We start from the raw sequence: 20,247 nt of genomic DNA, 5'->3' as shown, positions 1-20,247 counted from the left end.
TATTATCACATGTTTTAACACATAGTTTGTTAATCTCAATTCTTTCTGTAAAAATTGTAATTGTGAGCCGCACAACACATTCACTGCAAGACCTCAACAACTTAACGCAAGTTTAACAAACTAACATTTTATTTTTGAACAATTTTTTTATGAAGTAATGAAAAATAAATGAAACAACAGTTAATGATTCACATTTACAACTCAACTTTTTTCCAACTGAAATCATTATTTACTTTTTCATTCTACGTAAGCCAACCGCCTAAACCTACGTTATGTTCAATCAGACGACACGTGGCGTAAGAACACACAGTGGAATATCAAATTTTTATCCCATGAGTGATATCCACCGTATATTGAGATAAACATGAGATAAATAGATTTTAACATATTCATAAAGTACATGAATGATGCAGTCTCTTCGTAAGACTGGTGAAATTTCTGTAACTTAAAAAGGGTTTATATCAGTGATGGTTCAGTTTTTATTTGTCGTCGATTGGTTATTTAGTACGTAAGCATATTGTTTTTATATAAACAAGCATTTACTTTTGCAACATTTTAGAGTTATAAAAGGGATCTGTTTCGTTTTTAGGTGAACGTACATCAGTTATATATATATATATATATATATATATATATATATATATATATATATATATATATATATATATATATATATATATATATATATATATATATATATATATATATAACACACGGTACAAATGCCACGTTAAACCAAACCTTATAAAATGTAAACATGTATTTCAATACCTGTGGAACATTTTTCATACCAGATTTCGTTTGTTTACATTGTAGCTGAAATGTACTTCTTATAAACAATTGCATTTGCTATGAAAATTATTTTAGACATAAACTTGACCTCAATCCGCATTCAACTCAATTCCTGTCACTGTGACAATGACCGGCGATGATGCAATTAAAAACAAACAGTTATGTTAAATAACACAAGTACACTTTAGATAATTTTAGCAGGTGAAATAAAAATACAGCTGGTGCATTATCATGCGAGTCTGATAGGCATAGCTATAAAAGAAAACTGTCAGTGTACAATATATGCAAGTACAAAACATTAATTTTGTTTTGTTTCAGTTTTTGCAATGAAGTATTTGAAGTTCTTTGTGTTTGTGTGCCTTTTATTTGGAATTACAAGTACAGAAAACGTGAAACGAATTTTGCTGAATGACCCAGATATGATGAATGCTCGGATTGATGGTTTGCAGCATGAAATACAGGCAATGAAATCCGAGCTTCAAACTTTAAAGAATCAACAATCAAATCAAGGTACAGCACATGCTAGCGTATTTATATTATCAAAGTAGATTTGTTGAACTCTGTTGATTTATAAGAAATAATTTGTACTTATTCGAAGCAAAGAATATCAATATGTATGGTCAAAGGGTGATTCGTCTTATGGGGGATTTGTTTAACAATTCATTGCACGCACAAGCTGACTTTTTAACTTATCATCCGATCAAGTATTGTTATATATCATATCTTTTCAACAAACATCAAGATTTCTTCTAACAACCAAACTTTTTAAGAATTTGCCTTTCTGTTAAATACAGTTTCTTGTTTCTTGACTTTTAAATGAAACATAATACAGAACTAATATAATTCATATGTGTCAACAGGTTAGGAATCATCACTTATTGTAATCAATTTTGCTGCTGCCACAGCCTATTGCTCTGGATATGGCTTCATTATGATATTAGAAGAAAAATATTAATTATTATCCTTTCTTTATAGACCAATTAGCTGAATCCCTTGCATGTGATTTTTATGATAGTTTATAATTAAACACTTTCATCACATTAACTTATTTCGTTGACTCAACTCAACAAGAAATAAGATTCTACAGTTATAATTTTGTAGTAACATTGCTACATGCATATACGTTTTTGAAAAGCTATAATTGATTAAGTATTCCCAAAGGTGCTACCTACATTCGATGGGGAAGAAAAACATGTCCTGATGCAAATGGCACGTCTTTAATTTACAGCGGTAAGTGTTATTATGTGTCTTCTAGAACAACGTACATTGAAGTCACTTCATTCACATACCGGTGTTGCAAAATTTATGTAAATAATCTATATATAAATATTTTCCAACATTATCAGAGATTAATCTTCTGATATGTAAAAGGATAATAAATGATTTCATTTAATACAAGGATGAGTCCAGTTGTTGGGTTGGATTTATGATATGGCACTATAACGTAAATCTTTTCAACTGGTTTGTTTCACTTTGTGAACCATCGATGTACGTAATCAGGAGAGGAACCCATCGAGTTCTTTTTAATTTCTCTACAATGACGCATCGTACATGTATCATTGGTTACACAACAAAAACCATCTCAATGTACTTCAAATATATCTTATATTTGAAAACAGACAATTGCTGATTTTTTTTAAAATTTGGTTTGAGATAAATAACTTTTGAATTGACAAAAACCGAATCTAGCTTAATCAATTAAATCTTGACTCCTCGTATGCCCATTCCTTGAATGACCAATTGAATGACCAATTGCTTTCAAATGTACAATAAGTGGTGATAAATTATGAAAAATGAGATTGTTGGTGACATTTTCATATCGCATTTCGTCTGAACGCTAGAACGTTTGCAAGTGGGGGGGGGGGGGGGCGGCGGTTATTATACGGAAGTCGGAGTACCTTATATTGTTATTATTTATAAAACACTTAAGCTTTATCACAAAAACAGGCGCCTCTTTAAAAATGTTGTATAGCTAAAGTAACTCCCTTGCTATGAAAATTATTTTTATTTTTGCTTAACATGCTATGCCGTTAATCATAACACAAGTAAAGGTAATAAATGCATAAATTCATCTTAGTTCTTACCTTTAAATATTACACACTCTACCTCTCAAACAACACCCTAACTGTGAAATTGAAAATATTAACAAGGTAATTTAATTAAGTTTAGGTTTTAAAATGTATAAATTCAACTTACCTCTTATCTTTGTGAGATGAAATCATCATACTGCGTGTCCACAGTTGTACTATTAATGAATTGTATATAATCTTTTACCAGAGTTGAAAATTTAATTGTAATTTAGGTATTGTTGGAGGAAGATATTTCACTGACACAAATGGCGGTGTCAATACGCTTTGCCTGCCTCATAACCCTGACCCAGCTCCGCCAAGTCTCCCATTATTTAGCTACTCTGGTCGTATTTTCGGGGCTGAATACGAATTCAGCTTTAAAGGTGTTGGCCAAAACGACGATGTTCCATGTGCCGTTTGTATGACAGCGCATGCAGCATCTTCTATTATGATTCCTGCTAAAGTATCTTGTCCGCAGTACTGGACAAAGGAATATGATGGCTTCTTATCTTCTGGGGCTCACTATTAAGACCACACTTCAACAGAATTCCTATGTATGGATAGCAATCCTGAATACTTGACCGAGGGAGCACGCCAGCACGACAATAATGGACGATTGTTCTTCAGCGTAGAGGCAAAGTGCGGTTCCCTCCCCTGTCCACCTTATAAAGATACAGAGCTTCTCTCGTGTGTTGTCTGTACTTTGTAGGTTGACAAACTTTGGAATAAAAAATGGAGTTGTATATTACTCCGACCGTATATGAAAAAATTAACTCATTTTTTTTCTAAAATATGTCGAATTAACCGAAACAATTTACTAGCTCCAAGTGCGTTTATCATAGACGAGGTAATTGCAGGTTTACCTGGACATCTATATGTTATGTTCAATTAAATGCAAAGTCTGTTGTCTTCTAATGTAGTTCACCAGGTGTTAGTTTTTTTTATTTTAACAACATATATAAAACAAACTTGCCTTTATATAAAAAATAATTCGTGCAAATTATCGTTGAATGAAGTGATTTCAAATTTGATAATTAAGGTTTCAAGTTGAGCTAGAATAATCTTCAACAAGTAGAAGATTCTCTCGTGTGTTGTCTGTACTTTGTAGGTTGACAAACTTTGGAATAAAAAATGGAGTTGTATATTACTCCGAAACAATTTACTAGCTCCAAGTGCGTTTATCATAGACGAGGTAATTGCAGGTTTACCTGGACATCTATATGTTATGTTCAATTAAATGCAAAGTCTGTTGTCTTCTAATGTAGTTCACCAGGTGTTTTTTTTTTTTAATTAACATTTATTCATTGTATTTTCATAAACACTTTTAAGATATATACAGGTTTTACAATGAATTTTTTTTCCTTTCACCACCCATTCATACATGCACACACATTCACATAAGTAAAGTAATATGCTTTAAAATTTACACAGGTAAATGAAATAAATTAATCAATTACTGCTCTTGATACTAAAAAAATATATATAAAATATAACACAACTAATTTTGTTCAAAAATATTTTTCCAGAGCAACCACTGGTTATCAAAAATTAATAATTTTGAATTGTGTATTGCTACACACCTTTCAATGTAATATTTCATTCTTAAATGACTAAGAAGGCCACACATATTTGGAATTCTACTTTGCAACAAGCATGAAAAAATATACTGTTTGCAACATAATATAATAAAATTTATTACTTTGTTATTTACATTTAATGGAGTCTCACCTAAAATAATATTAGTAATATTAAAACCGACTCTATTAGAGGTTGTTGTGTATATATGCATGCTAAAATTTCTCCACAGAGGTAATATTTTTTCACACATAACAAACATATGCAATATAGTTTCTATTTCATTGCCACAAAATCTACAACAGTCATCGGTTTTAATTTTGATTTTTTTAAGGTAGTAACATACAGGAAGAATCCTATGAAGGATTCTGTATTGTAACCATTGTAATGAGGAATCCATAGTAATTTTAAAACAAATTTTAAACACATCTTGTATACATATATTTTCAAGTCCATGTGGAGACAACTCTTCATTCCATTTGTATATTGAAGTGGGAACAATATTGTTCTTGTTTATACAATTATAAATCACCTTTGTACATTTCTCATTTAGTAAAATATTTTCAAAATAAAAAGGTAGGTATGGACCATATCTACTTTCAACAACATTTTTGTTCAATGACATACATTTTAAAAAACTGGAAATAGCAGTAATAATACTATTGTATTGCATTATACATATTCTTGAGATATTGAACTTTTGCTGAAACATGTTTTTCGTTAAAAAATTACCTTCGTTTGATAAAAAATCACCAACATTTTTAACACCATTTTGATACCATTTTTTGTAGAAAACACTGTTGTTATTAATCCTTATATTGGAATTAAACCATACTGGAACATTTAAAAAATTGTTTTTTGCATACATTTCATTTTCAGTATTCTTCATGACATATAGCCATGAGGTAAAAACATCATTCCAAAAATCATTATTTTTAGGTATCAAAATATCTGAGATAAATGCATCACCAAAATCAAATATTTCATTTACAATGTCTCTACCATTAATTGTTAAGAATATATCTAACCATGGCTTGTTGTTTTTGGTGTTAGTTTTTTTTATTTTAACAACATATATAAAACAAACTTGCCTTTATATAAAAAATAATTCGTGCAAATTATCGTTGAATGAAGTGAATTCAAATTTGATAATTTGATAATTAAGAATAATAAATATATATGTTGGATTAAACAGAGAGTGTCCAGGGTTTCTGGTTTCAAATCTGAAACTTAAAGATACGCAATATTAAGGTTTCAAGTTGAGCTAGAATAATCTTCAACAAGTAGAAGATTCTCTCGTGTGTTGTCTGTACTTTGTAGGTTGACAAACTTTGGAATAAAAAATGGAGTTGTATATTACTCCGACCGTATATGAAAAAATTAACTCATTTTTTTTCTAAAATATGTCGAATTAACCGAAACAATTTACTAGCTCCAAGTGCGTTTATCATAGACGAGGTAATTGCAGGTTTACCTGGACATCTATATGTTATGTTCAATTAAATGCAAAGTCTGTTGTCTTCTAATGTAGTTCACCAGGTGTTAGTTTTTTTTATTTTAACAACATATATAAAACAAACTTGCCTTTATATAAAAAATAATTCGTGCAAATTATCGTTGAATGAAGTGATTTCAAATTTGATAATTAAGGTTTCAAGTTGAGCTAGAATAATCTTCAACAAGTAGAAGATTCTCTCGTGTGTTGTCTGTACTTTGTAGGTTGACAAACTTTGGAATAAAAAATGGAGTTGTATATTACTCCGAAACAATTTACTAGCTCCAAGTGCGTTTATCATAGACGAGGTAATTGCAGGTTTACCTGGACATCTATATGTTATGTTCAATTAAATGCAAAGTCTGTTGTCTTCTAATGTAGTTCACTAGCGCTACTACTAAACTACTCAAGAAACTATAAAAAAAGAACAGCTACATTATATAAAGTTTTAGCTCGCATTCTTAAAGAAGGTGTTGACACTATATATCTTCCTTTTTTACAACTAAGTAGAAGAGATCTTTCTTTAAGAAGGGCCATCATAAAAGGGAGCAAACAGACTGTGATGCTGTGTTATGTCTCCTTATCTAGATAGCTCCTGTTTTGGTTATATGTTATCAAAATGTAACTATTAGATTCAATTCATTTTACTATATTTCAATATTTTTTACTAATTTCGATCTAGATGCTTTTTTGTTTATCTAAACATGCTTCATCATCATGGCAAGTGATTCTACATTCAATGTATAGTTTATTTACATAACCAACCGCAAAATGATTTTTTTTTTGCGTAATGATCAGTGTTTACTTATTGGATAGTGCCAGGTAAGTGAAATTATAAGCAATGAAGAGACAGAATTTTTAAGTAATGTAGAAAGGGGCATGGTCACGATTTTGGTTAAGAATTATTTTTTCGATTTTAATATTTAAAATATTTCAGAAAAGCATTTCAAATAGGCAACCGAAATTTGAATGCTATTTGTTGAGTTATAAGCGAGTTACAGAGCTTGGAATTCTTTGCTACGTGAACAAAACGTTTGTTTACATTTTGAACGTTAAAGTAAAATATTTCAGTTTTGAATCTTAAGCGAATGTGTTAAACGTTAAAAACTGTTTGGCTATGCTTAAAATAAATATAAAAAAAATAGACAAATAAGCTCGAAAAAGATCTTTACTGGTATGTTTAAGTTATGCAAACAAAAACAGAGCACGAGCCTTGTTTATATGACAAAGAATTGTGAGCCCTGTATCTTCCTTATAAATCTATGAATGACTCTCAAATATGTCATTATTAGTAATGCATTTCTACAGCATTTTAAATAATAAAAACATAAAAATAGAATTTGACCAAAATCGTGACCATGTCCCTTTAAGCCTCAAACTGCCAATTTTGTCAGATATTGTAGTGTCCTCTAACGCGCCTCGGACTGTACAACATCTGACAGAATTGACAGTTTGATATTAAGAACCATTACTTACATGTATATATAAAGTGGACTCTTTTATTGCAAATGTAACAATAATAAAGAGTTTTCATTGTTTTACCAAATGTTTTAGCCCCGGTACATCCTATCAAACAAAGCTACTTTATGAAGCATCATTGAACATTTTTAAAAATATCTTAAATTTTATAAACCTGACGGTACCTTTCATTTACTAGATCTTGACCTGAATACTTATTGTAGACTAAGAAATATACATGTTTTAGCCACACGAATGACCATTTACAGATTATTAAATTTTCTGAAAGATGATATACCTAAAAACTCATTTCCCATCAAACGTTACATAATTATATGAAATCTGCATACAGAGGTCTAGATCTATTTCTGCGTTATGTCTATGTATTTGACAAAAGTCTCCTTTCCAGTGTCGACTTCACACTTGTATTTAGCAAACACTCCAAAGACTCCATCCATCTAAAATCTTAATGGAAAAGCCCAAAATCTTGGTTCCATAGGGGTTGTCTGAATATTAGAGATAGTAGATACATTATTACTTTTGTCTTCAGCAATTATTTCTGGACCAATTTCCCCGACTGCATAGTGTCCTATTTTGACTGTATTTCGGTACCATGTAATCTTTGTCAGGGGATTCGTATACACATCGCATACTAATTCTATTAAGTCCTGTCTTTTGGAAAGTATAGAGGTTTCAACGCTGAAATTTCCGTTGTTGATTTTCATTTTTATATTAACATCCGGAACAACTTCAAAAAAGAAATTAAACTAGTTAGAAATTGAATGAAAAGATGAAATGAGTAAACATAAAATAAGAAAAAAAAATAATTACAGAGCTTTCAGAATTTGATATGGGAGACAGTGAAATACTAAATTTTAACTTACATTTCACGTTAAGAAGAATTGCTTTTGAAACTGGGTCGTTCTTTTCGTTGTAGTTGTTGGAAGCATTGCATTGGAATTTTGTAGCACAGTCCCTTGACACATTTTTTTATCCCAAGCATTCTGCCCTGAATTCCGATATCTCAATAAAAGAACATTGTTATTGGTTAAATACATTTCTATTAAGTTCAACCCAATCTGCTTAAAAATTATAGGATATTCAAAAATTAAGTGGAACTTTGAAAAATTTGTATTTCTAGGGACAATATGTGATCAGCAATCTGTTGATAGAATTATTTTTGCTTTTTAATATCATTTTAACGTCGTATGATAATAACATTAACTTAAAATGTATATTTATCATTTTCAAGATAAAACTATCTCTCTCATTACATTTGTACATCATTCACTGCATTAAATGCATACTGCAGTATGGTGTATGTATTTAAATTAGTTTTAAAAATGTACACTTGCTATTGCATTTTGGTTATTTCGTAGTTTTTTATGTTAAAAACGTAACATATTCAGTGTTTTAAAACCAATTAAACATTTTCTGTAAATGAGACTTCATTAACAAAACAGACAGTCTATCGTGTTAATTTTTTAGTAATATCTATAATTCCACTGGGCTTCGAATAAGAAGCAAACAGAACTATGTAAAAACAAAGAAGGGAAAAAGACATTTACTGGTTAAAAGAAATGTTTCATTAATAATATCATTTATTTTCAAGATAAGGGGGTTGAATGACCAACATAATTTATAAAAACAGTTTAAATTAAACACACATCAAGGATAATTCGGGATAAAGAGATATAGGTGAGCAATATCATTTATATATGCAATCTGTTTCAAATTAAATACAAATCATGATCGACATCGTGGCATTAAAAATTAATCAGATTATGTAAGCTGGTGTTTTAACCACCGTCGGAAGTAGATACATACCTTTAATAAATATAATAATGCATGATTAAATCACGTAGTCTGGTTGAATATAATTGTATAGGATTGTATAAATATATTAGTAAATGCATAATCAATGTAAACAGATTTACAAGTACGCAAACAGGTCTGTCATGTTAAGATATTACTGTCATATTGTAAATTTTGGATTTACTGCGTGGGTGTAAATGCAAAATTTACAACATGACAACTAATGACAACTAAGTTGTCATGTTGTAAATTTTTTATTTACACCCACCCAGTAAATTCAAACTCTACAACATGAATTCAACCTCAGTTTGTTGACTTGTGATTTCCAACACGTACCACGTGACTTTGGGCTCTGGAACCCCTGATGCATTGCACCACAGACGAACCTCGTTGTACTCCCAAACGCTCACTCTGGTTTCACTGGCAACAGGGGTTGCTGCTTCTTCTGAAAATTCACAAGTTTTTGCTATGAATTTCTGAATAATAAATTGTTTTAGAAGCAAACAGAATAGAAGATATGCTAATGTTAAAGCATAAGCGTTTGATTTCTTATTATTGAAATCACAAAATAAATTCATTCCGTATGTAGGTATTCAAGTTGTTCTAAAATTGAAGCCTTTTATAAATTTTACTACAGCATAGTAACAGTTACGTTAGATGTTTTATAAGAGTGGGTGTTAGGAGAAGGAGGGGAGAGGGTGTGGTTTTCTTGACAAACCAAAATAAAGTTTACTGTCAGCACATGGGTAGGGTAAATTATATAAATCTGAGAAAAATCAGGGGCAGGTTCCATAACTCGACCGAGCAGTTAAACTCAGTCCTACTAGAATGATTATTGTTTAAACGATTTACAACAATTGTGTATTTATTTTTACAAACTAGGCAATATGTTACAGCACTATTTTCTTTAATTTCGATTACGTAGAAAACTATCAACACGGTTTCTTCAATAAATTGAAAGTCAAATGATAATTTTGTTTAAATTAAGGTAACTCCATACTCGTAAAATCCTCTGATGAATGTTGAAAAACTGAACTGATTTAAACTTAATAGACTTAAATTTCACCAATTTTTAGAAAAAATAAATATATCGTCACACTTTTTGAGATGCTAGATAAACATAAAATAAAGCATATTTTAGCATCATAAAACCGAATTTTTTTTTGTTAAAAGTACAATTTTTGAAATTTGTTTATCTTGATAAATTTTAAAGTCAACTTTATCAGAAAACTAAAACTACAAATATATTTTTAAATCAATCGTTGGGATAAGAAAAACTATAGCATTTAGACATACAACTGAGAGAAAAGTCAGAAAAAGAGTTATTTCCCCTTAGCTTAGATAAAATGTATTAAAATAATTGGAAATTTAGGATATAATTAAGCAGCAAAAATAACTTGAACCTAACAGTATTCTAATTACATCCATGTAATTATATTCACATAAAATATATGAAATTATCTTGCACAAATTTCAAAGAACTCAAAGTTTTACAAAAAAGTATGACATCACAGAACACTGGATCTACTTTAAGTTCATTTTTATTTTTTTTTATTATAGAAAAAAGTTAGAGTATATTAAATTTTCTGGGCAACAAGTACAGAAATGTAGTTTTATCATGTAACATTTACAATTATTTTAGCCCAAATTGATTCAATTTAAAATATTATTAATCTCTATTTAAAAAAGAAAGAGATTGATTCACATCGTAGGTAGAAAAGAATGGCTATGAAAGCAAGATATTTCTTTTTTTAAATCATGATGCATTTGAAAGTTTGAACTGTTTCTTATACATGTTAAATGTAAAGCCATGCTTTGTTGTTATTATAATAAAGTAGACCAAGCTAATAACATTTCAACGTATCAAAAATGGGTTGTACAGCATTCTCATATTAAATCGTGCATATTCTTTGTTAAACACGCTCTCAGTTGGTTATGTCTACTATAGGCATTCTTTAAAACTTTTCAATTTCATTTTCAGGAATTAAAATATCTTAGATGAAACCTCCTAATTATAGCACATGAATATAACGGTCGTATAAATTTATACTTGATGTATGATTGGAACTTATGATTTTAATAAAATGTGATTAGAAAAACAGGAAAAGACCCAGTACATTGTTTAAATCCCAGGTGAGTAAAACATCTTACCTTTTAGCAAATAGTCACTTATAACCAACCGTTTAACAGCTCACATTTGTAACGTCCCTCATCAGTCTTCTTCAAAGAATTTATCATCAAATGGCTGTCCATTAAATACCGATTCTTAAAAGAATATCTATCATCTTTTTTTAAAAAAGCTGTGCTATTTGCATTCGGTGTTAGGTCCTTCAACCATAGGATCTGAAATATGCATGATAAACAAAACGATAAAAAAGTAAAAACTGAAAAAAGTACATTATTTTCTTGTCAGTTTTTTTTTTTTTATTTATGTTTTTTATTCATGACTTTCACAGCTTTCTTACATAATACATTTCTTTTGGAATCTCAACATTTTTTTACATACAATATACATGCAAGAATAGATATATAATAGTTCACAATGGTGTGAAAGTTTGTTTTTTATGTTTTTAGTGGGGGTGAGAAAGGACAGAAAACATTGAGTGAAATAATATGCATATAAACACAAACAAAAGAAACAAAAGAAGAAAAGCAAATAAAAAATATAACATGCACACCAACTTATAAATTGACAGCTCTAAATTTAAGGATTTTCCAATATGTGATTATAATATACACAAACACCAGCATGAACATAATATTTAGCACGTACATGTACATATATTTATTTATGAGAGAAAAGAAGGCGGAGAGAAAAAAGCTGACGGGGCAATGGTTGCTTTGCAGCATAGCTGTCTATCAGGGTTTGCTTATCAAAAAGATTTATTTAGATATTTTAAAAAAGCATCATACATTCTTTTAACAAATAGTTGGGGATATAGTAAAGACTTGCTAAATTCTTTCAATAATATTCTCCAAGTGTCTCTCAAATTTTTCAAATTCACAGTTCTTTAAAAGTAAATATTTTTCCACAAGAAGCCTGTTTTCAATTTTCCTTTTGAGTTCCAACACATTTAAAGTTGGGTAAGTTTTAAGTCTACAAGTGAAAATATATATATATATATATATTTCTTGTCAGTTTTGTTTCAAAAAATCTAATTATGTTTCCATGGATTAAATACGATTATAGTATACGCTGAATATAGCTATGTTGATCAGTTACATACGCCTAACTTTATAGGTTTTTTTTAAAATCATAACAGAAATAATTGAAAAATATTCCATTGAAAATGATATCGAGATTTAGCAGTCTCACTGAGGCAACAAAAAATGCATTTTATTATCTTTTATTAACATAACTATAATCATTTGATCAATAATCCTAAAAAAGTGAGTAAAAGTACTTAAACTATAATTTAAGGAATAAATTCCATATTTATTTGTTTTATTCGAAATAAAATAAATTGGGGCAGTTTACGCTTTGTAAAACGCGAATATTGAATTCAATGCTTATAATTCAATTTTTTACTCTTCATTGTAGATAAAAACGGTCATTTGACCTTTAAAATGTCGACAAACTGTACAAAATTCAAACGTAACGTCAGGCATATTGATACGTATTTGACGTTAGTCTTACTATGACGTAGGCAGCATTCTTTATACGATATAAGATATGTTTTTAGCTAATCAGTGAGCGCGTTACAACCAGAATTAAATTATTGTTAAATAAAACGTTACACAGAAAAAACAAACTCGACAAATTTCCATTTATATATAAAAATTGCCATGGTACTTACTCTCTAGCTCATCCTGCATGAGAAAGTATACTAAGAGTTTACTTTAAGTAACTTACATCGAAACCTGTGGGTCGTTCACATTCCAGGGGATATGCCAAGTTCGATCCGGATTCTCCAATAACTGATACAGGATCTACAAAATTTTACACTTCAAGTTGATATGATATATGTCATAAATTATTACAATAAACTAAAAAAAATTCGCAACATTAATTTAAATGTAACACTTTATTTAAAATGATCTTCAATGTAACCAGTGAATACCGTTAAAGAAAGACAAGGAAGTTGAACTGCGGATCGATTATGCATATTTATATGACAATATGCATGTCCATCATCTATACTGCTGTATTAAAATAATAGACTCGGTTTTGGGCTTTAATACCGATAAATCAGAAGAGCACTGTCTTTTGTTTTTTATATTTTTAAACATAATTGGTACTTGAAGATAACCAGTTTGTTTTATTTTTCTCAATCAAGCTTCACTAATTAATAATCAACGAAAATTCCTTAGAAAATTCCTTAAATCTTCCGGATTTTTTGGATTTTACAATCTTGCACATGTGCATTAAATTCACGCTAAATCATGGAAGGCTCTTTAGTTTATGTTTCCACAATATCACATTTGGATAAACTCAGAAACGATAATACAAATACGTGTAAATTTTCATTAGAAATTTGCATATATATTCTGCTCATCAAAGAAAAAACGGGAGATAACTCTAACACAGTGCATTAACTAGGAAAAACCCCGAGAGTTCCGAATGTCATCATGGTGTGTAAATTTGAAGCGATTAATAAAAAAAGGTTGGTGAAAAAGAGATTAATTCTTCAATAATATGAATTAAATTTTTAGATGAAAGGTATTTACAGCCCCAAAATGGTTTGTTATGAACTGTTATTTTCGATGCAACTTCATTAATTTTTTCCAAAATCGTTTCAGAGCGATTCTGCATTTTTCTGCTACATTACGGGTATAAGGGAGGCATTATAACTGTGGTGAAGGCCTGTCCCGAGACACAATTAGATTGTTCTAACTAAGAAGAGTGTAGTGAAATTTAAAGCATTATTGTAGGCTTAAAGCATGTCAACAATACGTCGTGTCGATGTATCTATTTTGTAAATGTCCGATATCATATGCAATGTCAACCCGTGCACGCAGGGGTCAAAGTTTGGTTGCTAATAAAACTTCGCAGCTTCACTCCGCTCATCATTTGGTTGTAGGTTTCAGAAAACCGCTCTATGTTTTGGCGATATATTGATCAGGATATTTGGGATTGATTATTGTTGATCATACTGTAAACATTAAAAACAGAAAATTATTGAACAATATCGTATCCCTTTAAGAAGATATTCATATAGTCTAAAAATGGCAAATACTACCCGGCCCTCTTAAATTTCTGTAATGGAGTATAACTATTGCTGATCGAAATTTCTCATGAAGAAAATTTACCGGATGTATAATTATAGGCACTATGAGTAAATAATACCACCGTTTCATCACTGGGAATATTTAACTAACACTGCTTTATTGAGACAGTAAGAACCAATATCCAGTCTTCTTCATATAGGATACGATACACCTATTAATTAAGCACAAAAAACAACGACATTTCAAAGTTATTTGTCGTACATCCTTTTCTGAGTTTTCGGGTAAAGAGACTATTAACCAACTTAATTAAATAACGTGATGCTGTCTGCAAGCGTTTTTATACATACTTAAAATTAAATCCCTTAAAAAACTAAAAGATTAGTTGCACTGTTATAGTTTATATTTTGATCTCCCGTGAGAAAAGGGAATACTGTGGAATTAATCATCTTTGTTCGTGTGGGACCGGTGTTCATGGCTCTTGTGGGTAACCCTTGTCAACAAATTTACATCCCCAGGAGCGTATATACAATCACTTCTTTAAAATTTATTAAATTATCCCGAACTTGCTACCAACGAATGTATGGCCACAGGAACAAGGAAAATTATGGCTACTTACGAACATTGACCGCCACGAATTAAAATGATTCCACAGAATATTAACATACCTATTGAATAGCTGATGTTGAAAATCGCAAATATACACAATAAGGAATAAAGCGTCATTTTAGCAAACATATGTTTTTAACAAAAGTTGAGCAAAAATTACTCTCTTGTTAGTATGTTATCATGGGATCGGAAACCGACAATCTTTGTCGATTACATCACGCATTCCTTACATAAGTGTTTATGAACTGGAGACACACTTAACATACATTAAAGGACAACAGAGAGAGAGAGAGAGAGAGAGAGAGAGAGAGAGAGAGAGAGAGAGAGAGAGAGAGAAATGACATTAGTTTGTCTAATAGTAACCATATCTTCGCAAGTCGGTTTGATTACAGCAACTGCGTACTTTCTTCCTTTTTTAAAATCGATAGGCCAACAGACCATAGTCTATATCAGTCCTAGGTATGATACATTGAAATGTACGTTAAAATGGTCATATTTGAACAATATTCATGATACATACATTTTTAGACTAGTGGAAGAGGCTTCATGGTATAAAGACTCTAGGATGCACTTAAACATCGTAAATAGAGATGTCAACGATTACCAATTGGAAAGTACTCGACTATCGTTCGATCAGCGACTAAAGTTTTCTTAGTGGACTATAAAATTGAAAGCATCTGATTTATTCCAAACGCACCAGTGTTTTTGAGAGTAAATCATGATATTGTTAAGACAGAACTTATAATGACCGGAACCTAACCAAAACGTGTCTCATTATATATCCACAAATATGTGCGATCATGAACTTCAAGTAAATCGTTAGTACTTGTCGGAGATCCTCTTGTTTTGAGGACAACAATGGAAACAAACAATCGATCCCTGATCTCAATATTCTTCGTCCATAGTTAACTATCAGTTCCAGGCACAGTTGCTTCTGATACACAATTATGTTTTAAGCAACTAGTCTTCTGGTGTCTAGGACCTCTTATGGTTTTTGAATATCAGTTTACAGTTTGATCAAACGCACTTATGCATGAATTCTGCTAGTTTTAGAAACTAGGAATATTTTATATTTCTTTCAATGAGTCCTCGGGTGCGGTCCTTCAAGACCAAGGTCTTTCAGTCGAGGCGGTTTTTAACCCCACCTTTGCAAATTAATTTGTCATTTATTCAATGATTTTTTCTTCTTTCATTTACTGTTTTCAATTTAAACAATACAAATTGGGTTCATTGAATAAACGACCTTTAACACAATCTGTTGTTCTATTTCATTGCAAATGAACTTGGACTCATGGGAAGATTTTGGATTTAGTTACTTGTATTGGGTAAACTACTTGTAGCAACAAAGCTCAAAGTTGGGCAACATTAATAAAAGTGTTTCTCTTGGAAATGCTTATTGCGTGGACCCTGAGGTCCACGCAGAAAATATATAAGCGAGGTTAAACCGGATGCTATGGGGAAAATTCAGCCTGCGCATGAGCTAGCCTGGTTCCTGTGCGTAATGGGTAGCTCAGGGAACCAGGCTAGCACACGTTTATCTGAATCGGGATCGGGATTTCGTGCCGTATGCACACATAAGTTAAAAGGCGCTGTAATTGTAAAGTTGTCGATAAACAGTACAGAAACAAAGTATTCCTTTTAAAAAATGATTGGCATGTGATATGAACTATCAGTATTATGAAATAAGTTATTGTTATGCCGAAACTACAGCATGCATCAAATAGCATAATTTGCAATGTTTTGTTGTTTTCCGAATACACAAGTAATTTAACTTTACTTTTATAGTAGGCGAGGCTAGAGAAATTCCCGATTAAATTTTTAAGCATTTAAGTATGATTGAATAATTATGTCACTGTATAAAAGTTTAATTCTCAAGAAAATTGCATCATATGAATATGAAATTTTTAATTTACACAAAGCTGTCACTGCATAGTTAACAAAGTAGTGCGAATCGTAATGTGTGCGCAAATAGTAAAATTCACCGAATGCCTGATACTGTACATGCAAACTTCATTCATAGATAGATCATAATTATTTTAGAAGTATGAATCCTTAAAATTCTGAGATAAAAAGTCAGGGCTATACATACATATGTACGTAATACAACGTACAAATTTATTGGTTAAAAGCAGAGGGCTAGAGTCGGTGGAATCTCTGATAATCTTAAGGCTTTCACTTTTTCGTTGGAAACACATACAAATGGTCCACGTATTGTAGTCCTTTTTTAAAGGACAGCAACTTGTGTATTATATTTATGGAGAAATTTGGTTGACAAAATATTCTTTTTCACGTAAAATTTTCTCAAGGTTTCTTTTTTTATAACGTTAACAGTTAACAAGTACGGATGAATAAATTAATTTGAAACAAGAAGCATTTGGATGGTCCAGAGGGACATACATGTATAAGTTTAATAAAATGTATCGGTGTAAGACCCTGTAATTATGCAGGATTTTTGTAAACAAAACACAGGTTATGAAAAAATCATATATGAAGCAAACTCGTGAATGAATGTAATTTACTTTTATACTTATAACCTAAAAACAATGCACATGTATACAAATATTACTTTGCAAAGGCTCGACTAAACATATATGACCAAAATATGAATTATCACAGAAAAAGAAATATTAAGCACAATGTTTTTTGTTTACAGAAAAGTACACACACAGCAAAGTTAACGATATAACAATTTTCATTTACAACTATTGTTTTTTGACTCGCTTAATTTTACTTCGTAACGTCTCACAGGAATCGATGAACCAATAAAGAAACAATCGTATAAACCTTCGTCTTTCTTGGTGACGGATTCTAATACCAGCTTGCCATCATTAGATTTAACAACCACTCCTTTCATGATTATTCCCTTCTGGCCATCCTGCAGATAAAGTTAGATAAAACAAGTGAAACGATTAGACAATATACTAACACATTGTATAAAAGCAAGCAGCAACACAGGGATATAAATGGTTATAGAGGTGAAATATCATCTGAAAGATTTCACGGTATACTACATGTAGTACATTGGTTATATTTCTTAAATGAAAAAGTGTAATAATTTGTGGCGCTTTCACTAAATAGAACCATTTCAACAAGACCTTCAACTTTCAGTTGGGCGTAGCTATCTATATCTTGCGTCAAAATAAGTTAAACATGACGCGGTTTCAAGCGAATTAAGCACCGATTGTGTATCCTTAGCTCAAAAGCCAGACAAATCTTGTTGATTTCAAAGAGCCATGGCTGAGTGGCCAGTAATGAAATAGACAGGCTTACTTCACTTTGCTGTTTGACACAACTACCCAAAGTCCAAGCTCTTGTTAAAATTGTTTAATTCATCCCAAAACAATACATATTAAAATATTTGCACGTAGTCAGACTCGATGAAACTGCAATAAAAAAAAACTAATTAGCAAATCTTTCGTAATCTCCAACCGAACATTCACATGCGCAGAGACTCATTAAGGAGAGGAACTAGTAAATTGTTAGAACTTGTATCTGATCCTTTTGAGCAATCAATAAAATATGTTCAAGACAAAACTTATACGAAATGCGCCATTTGCATTCGAGTGTAAATGGGGCATGTGATTGAAGCTATGCATGTGTTTTTGCACAGTTCAACTTTTAATTGAATGATATCCGGTGCTTTACTCGCCTTTAGGTCGAATATCTTGGAATGTATATGTTCATTTATTCTATTGTCTCATCAATTTGTTATCACCAATTTGGAAAACGAATACATATATTATGATCAAATAATATGTTTCTCCATTTTATACATCTTTAGTAAATATTTTCCTCTTAGTAATTTAGCGAATTTTTTTTCGATATTAAACGAAGGAAAAATTAGAGAAATAAGTTGGACTAAAAATAAAATCATACAGTCAATGTGTAATGTCAAGAGGAACTCGTTCTAGCTCGTTTAAGTTGTAAGTAAACTCTTTTTGCTCTCCTTAAAATTGCACATTGTGTAAAAATTTAAGGTGTTTAAGCGTATTTCGCCTGTGCTTATTTGAAAGCTAATGAACGATTCATGAGATACTAAATTCTCAGGAAAAAATGTATTGAACTTCTCAAATGTACGTAGCTACCCGTCGAAAAAAATCAAATGGACGAAGAAATCGGTTTTCGTTCCTGTGAATTTTTGGGGGGTATAAAATGACAATGTACAATGAAGATATCGTTGATATTTTCCTTTTTATCGAATTCAAATACATGTTTATTCTTTCATTAAAATCGTCCAAATGTGCTGCATCTTCAGTGAGACGTATAGACTTGTACCTCTGACAGGATATTTAAGAATATATCTGTATAAATGATCGTCCTCTAAAGAAAGGATTTTTTTTTAAAAATAAAAAATAAGGTGAATTTTTGAACGAACCTCTGTAAGGCATTGCAATGTTTTTTTATCTCCGCATTTTGCGAAAATCGTCTCAGTAACAATTGACTCAGTCTCGTAAAACAAACCTATAAACAAAGCAAATACAAAAAGTAGCATATTTCAGAATAATGTATCTTGTTTTATAATCATTCGATATCTTAAAATTACTGTAACAATATACTTACTGAGAGCGACTCCAATAAAGCAGACAAAGTACTTAAGTCTTTTACCAAGCATTTTGTCTCGATCGAGTTACAATCTGTTTCTGATCGTATCAACTCCTTTGGTGCTTTTATAAATGTATTGCAATACTAGATCACGTGATAAAATTGCCCTTTCTAAGTGGGGATTCCAACTATTTTGTTGAATAATTGCTATATTTATAATTTTGCTTGAAATCGACAACAAAAAACAAAATCATTATTTAAAAGGTGACATAAATAAGCATGAATTCTGAGAAAGATACAAGCTTTTAAAAAAAATAAAATCTATCTAGATGATTAACCCTTTATAGCGTGTCTGCAAATGTGCTTGTTAAAACATTACATTCATTGCCAGAATACTCTGTGATTCGGTATCTATACTTATAAAACGCTTATAGTTTGTATCCTGCAGTATTTTATAATGTGCTTATCTCTTATTCAAATTACTTCTGTATTTTAATATTGATCATTCTCATATGCATGACTCAGAGATTTCATGGAATTAGAACAAGATATAAGTTTATTTACTAAAAATATGAAACTTTATTGATTGGAAGTACTTAGTACCAGTGAAAAGTTTAAAACTGTAAATGTGGCTATACTAATATAATTTTAATCATCTCCTTACCATTAAGGCATAATGTAATGCCTATTTCTTTCTTATGGACTAGATTTTATTAAGAGATAATA

At 30.8% G+C, this 20,247-nt stretch overlaps 1 protein-coding gene and 1 pseudogene across 1 annotated transcript; one reads left to right on the top strand and one right to left on the bottom strand.

The window, feature by feature from the left end:
- The first annotated feature begins 718 nt into the window (after positions 1 to 718).
- Positions 719 to 3,570, top strand: LOC128176630 (short-chain collagen C4-like; annotated as a pseudogene).
- Positions 3,571 to 17,479: 13,909 nt separating this feature from the next.
- On the bottom strand, positions 17,480 to 19,636 carry LOC128176631 (uncharacterized). The gene is made up of 3 exons (XM_052843087.1): positions 19,540 to 19,636; positions 19,355 to 19,440; positions 17,480 to 17,854 (listed from the first exon to the last, which is right to left on the bottom strand). The coding sequence occupies exons 1-3, from the start codon at positions 19,589 to 19,591 to the stop codon at positions 17,672 to 17,674; spliced, it is 321 nt and encodes a 106-aa protein (XP_052699047.1). The 5' UTR covers positions 19,592 to 19,636; the 3' UTR covers positions 17,480 to 17,671.
- Between the last annotated feature and the right edge of the window lie 611 nt (positions 19,637 to 20,247).

The sequence above is a fragment of the Crassostrea angulata genome, chromosome 3 (assembly GCF_025612915.1).
Source record: "Crassostrea angulata isolate pt1a10 chromosome 3, ASM2561291v2, whole genome shotgun sequence".
NCBI classification, from domain to species: domain Eukaryota; kingdom Metazoa; phylum Mollusca; class Bivalvia; order Ostreida; family Ostreidae; genus Magallana; species Magallana angulata.
This window is presented reverse-complemented; position numbering and strand designations above follow the sequence as displayed.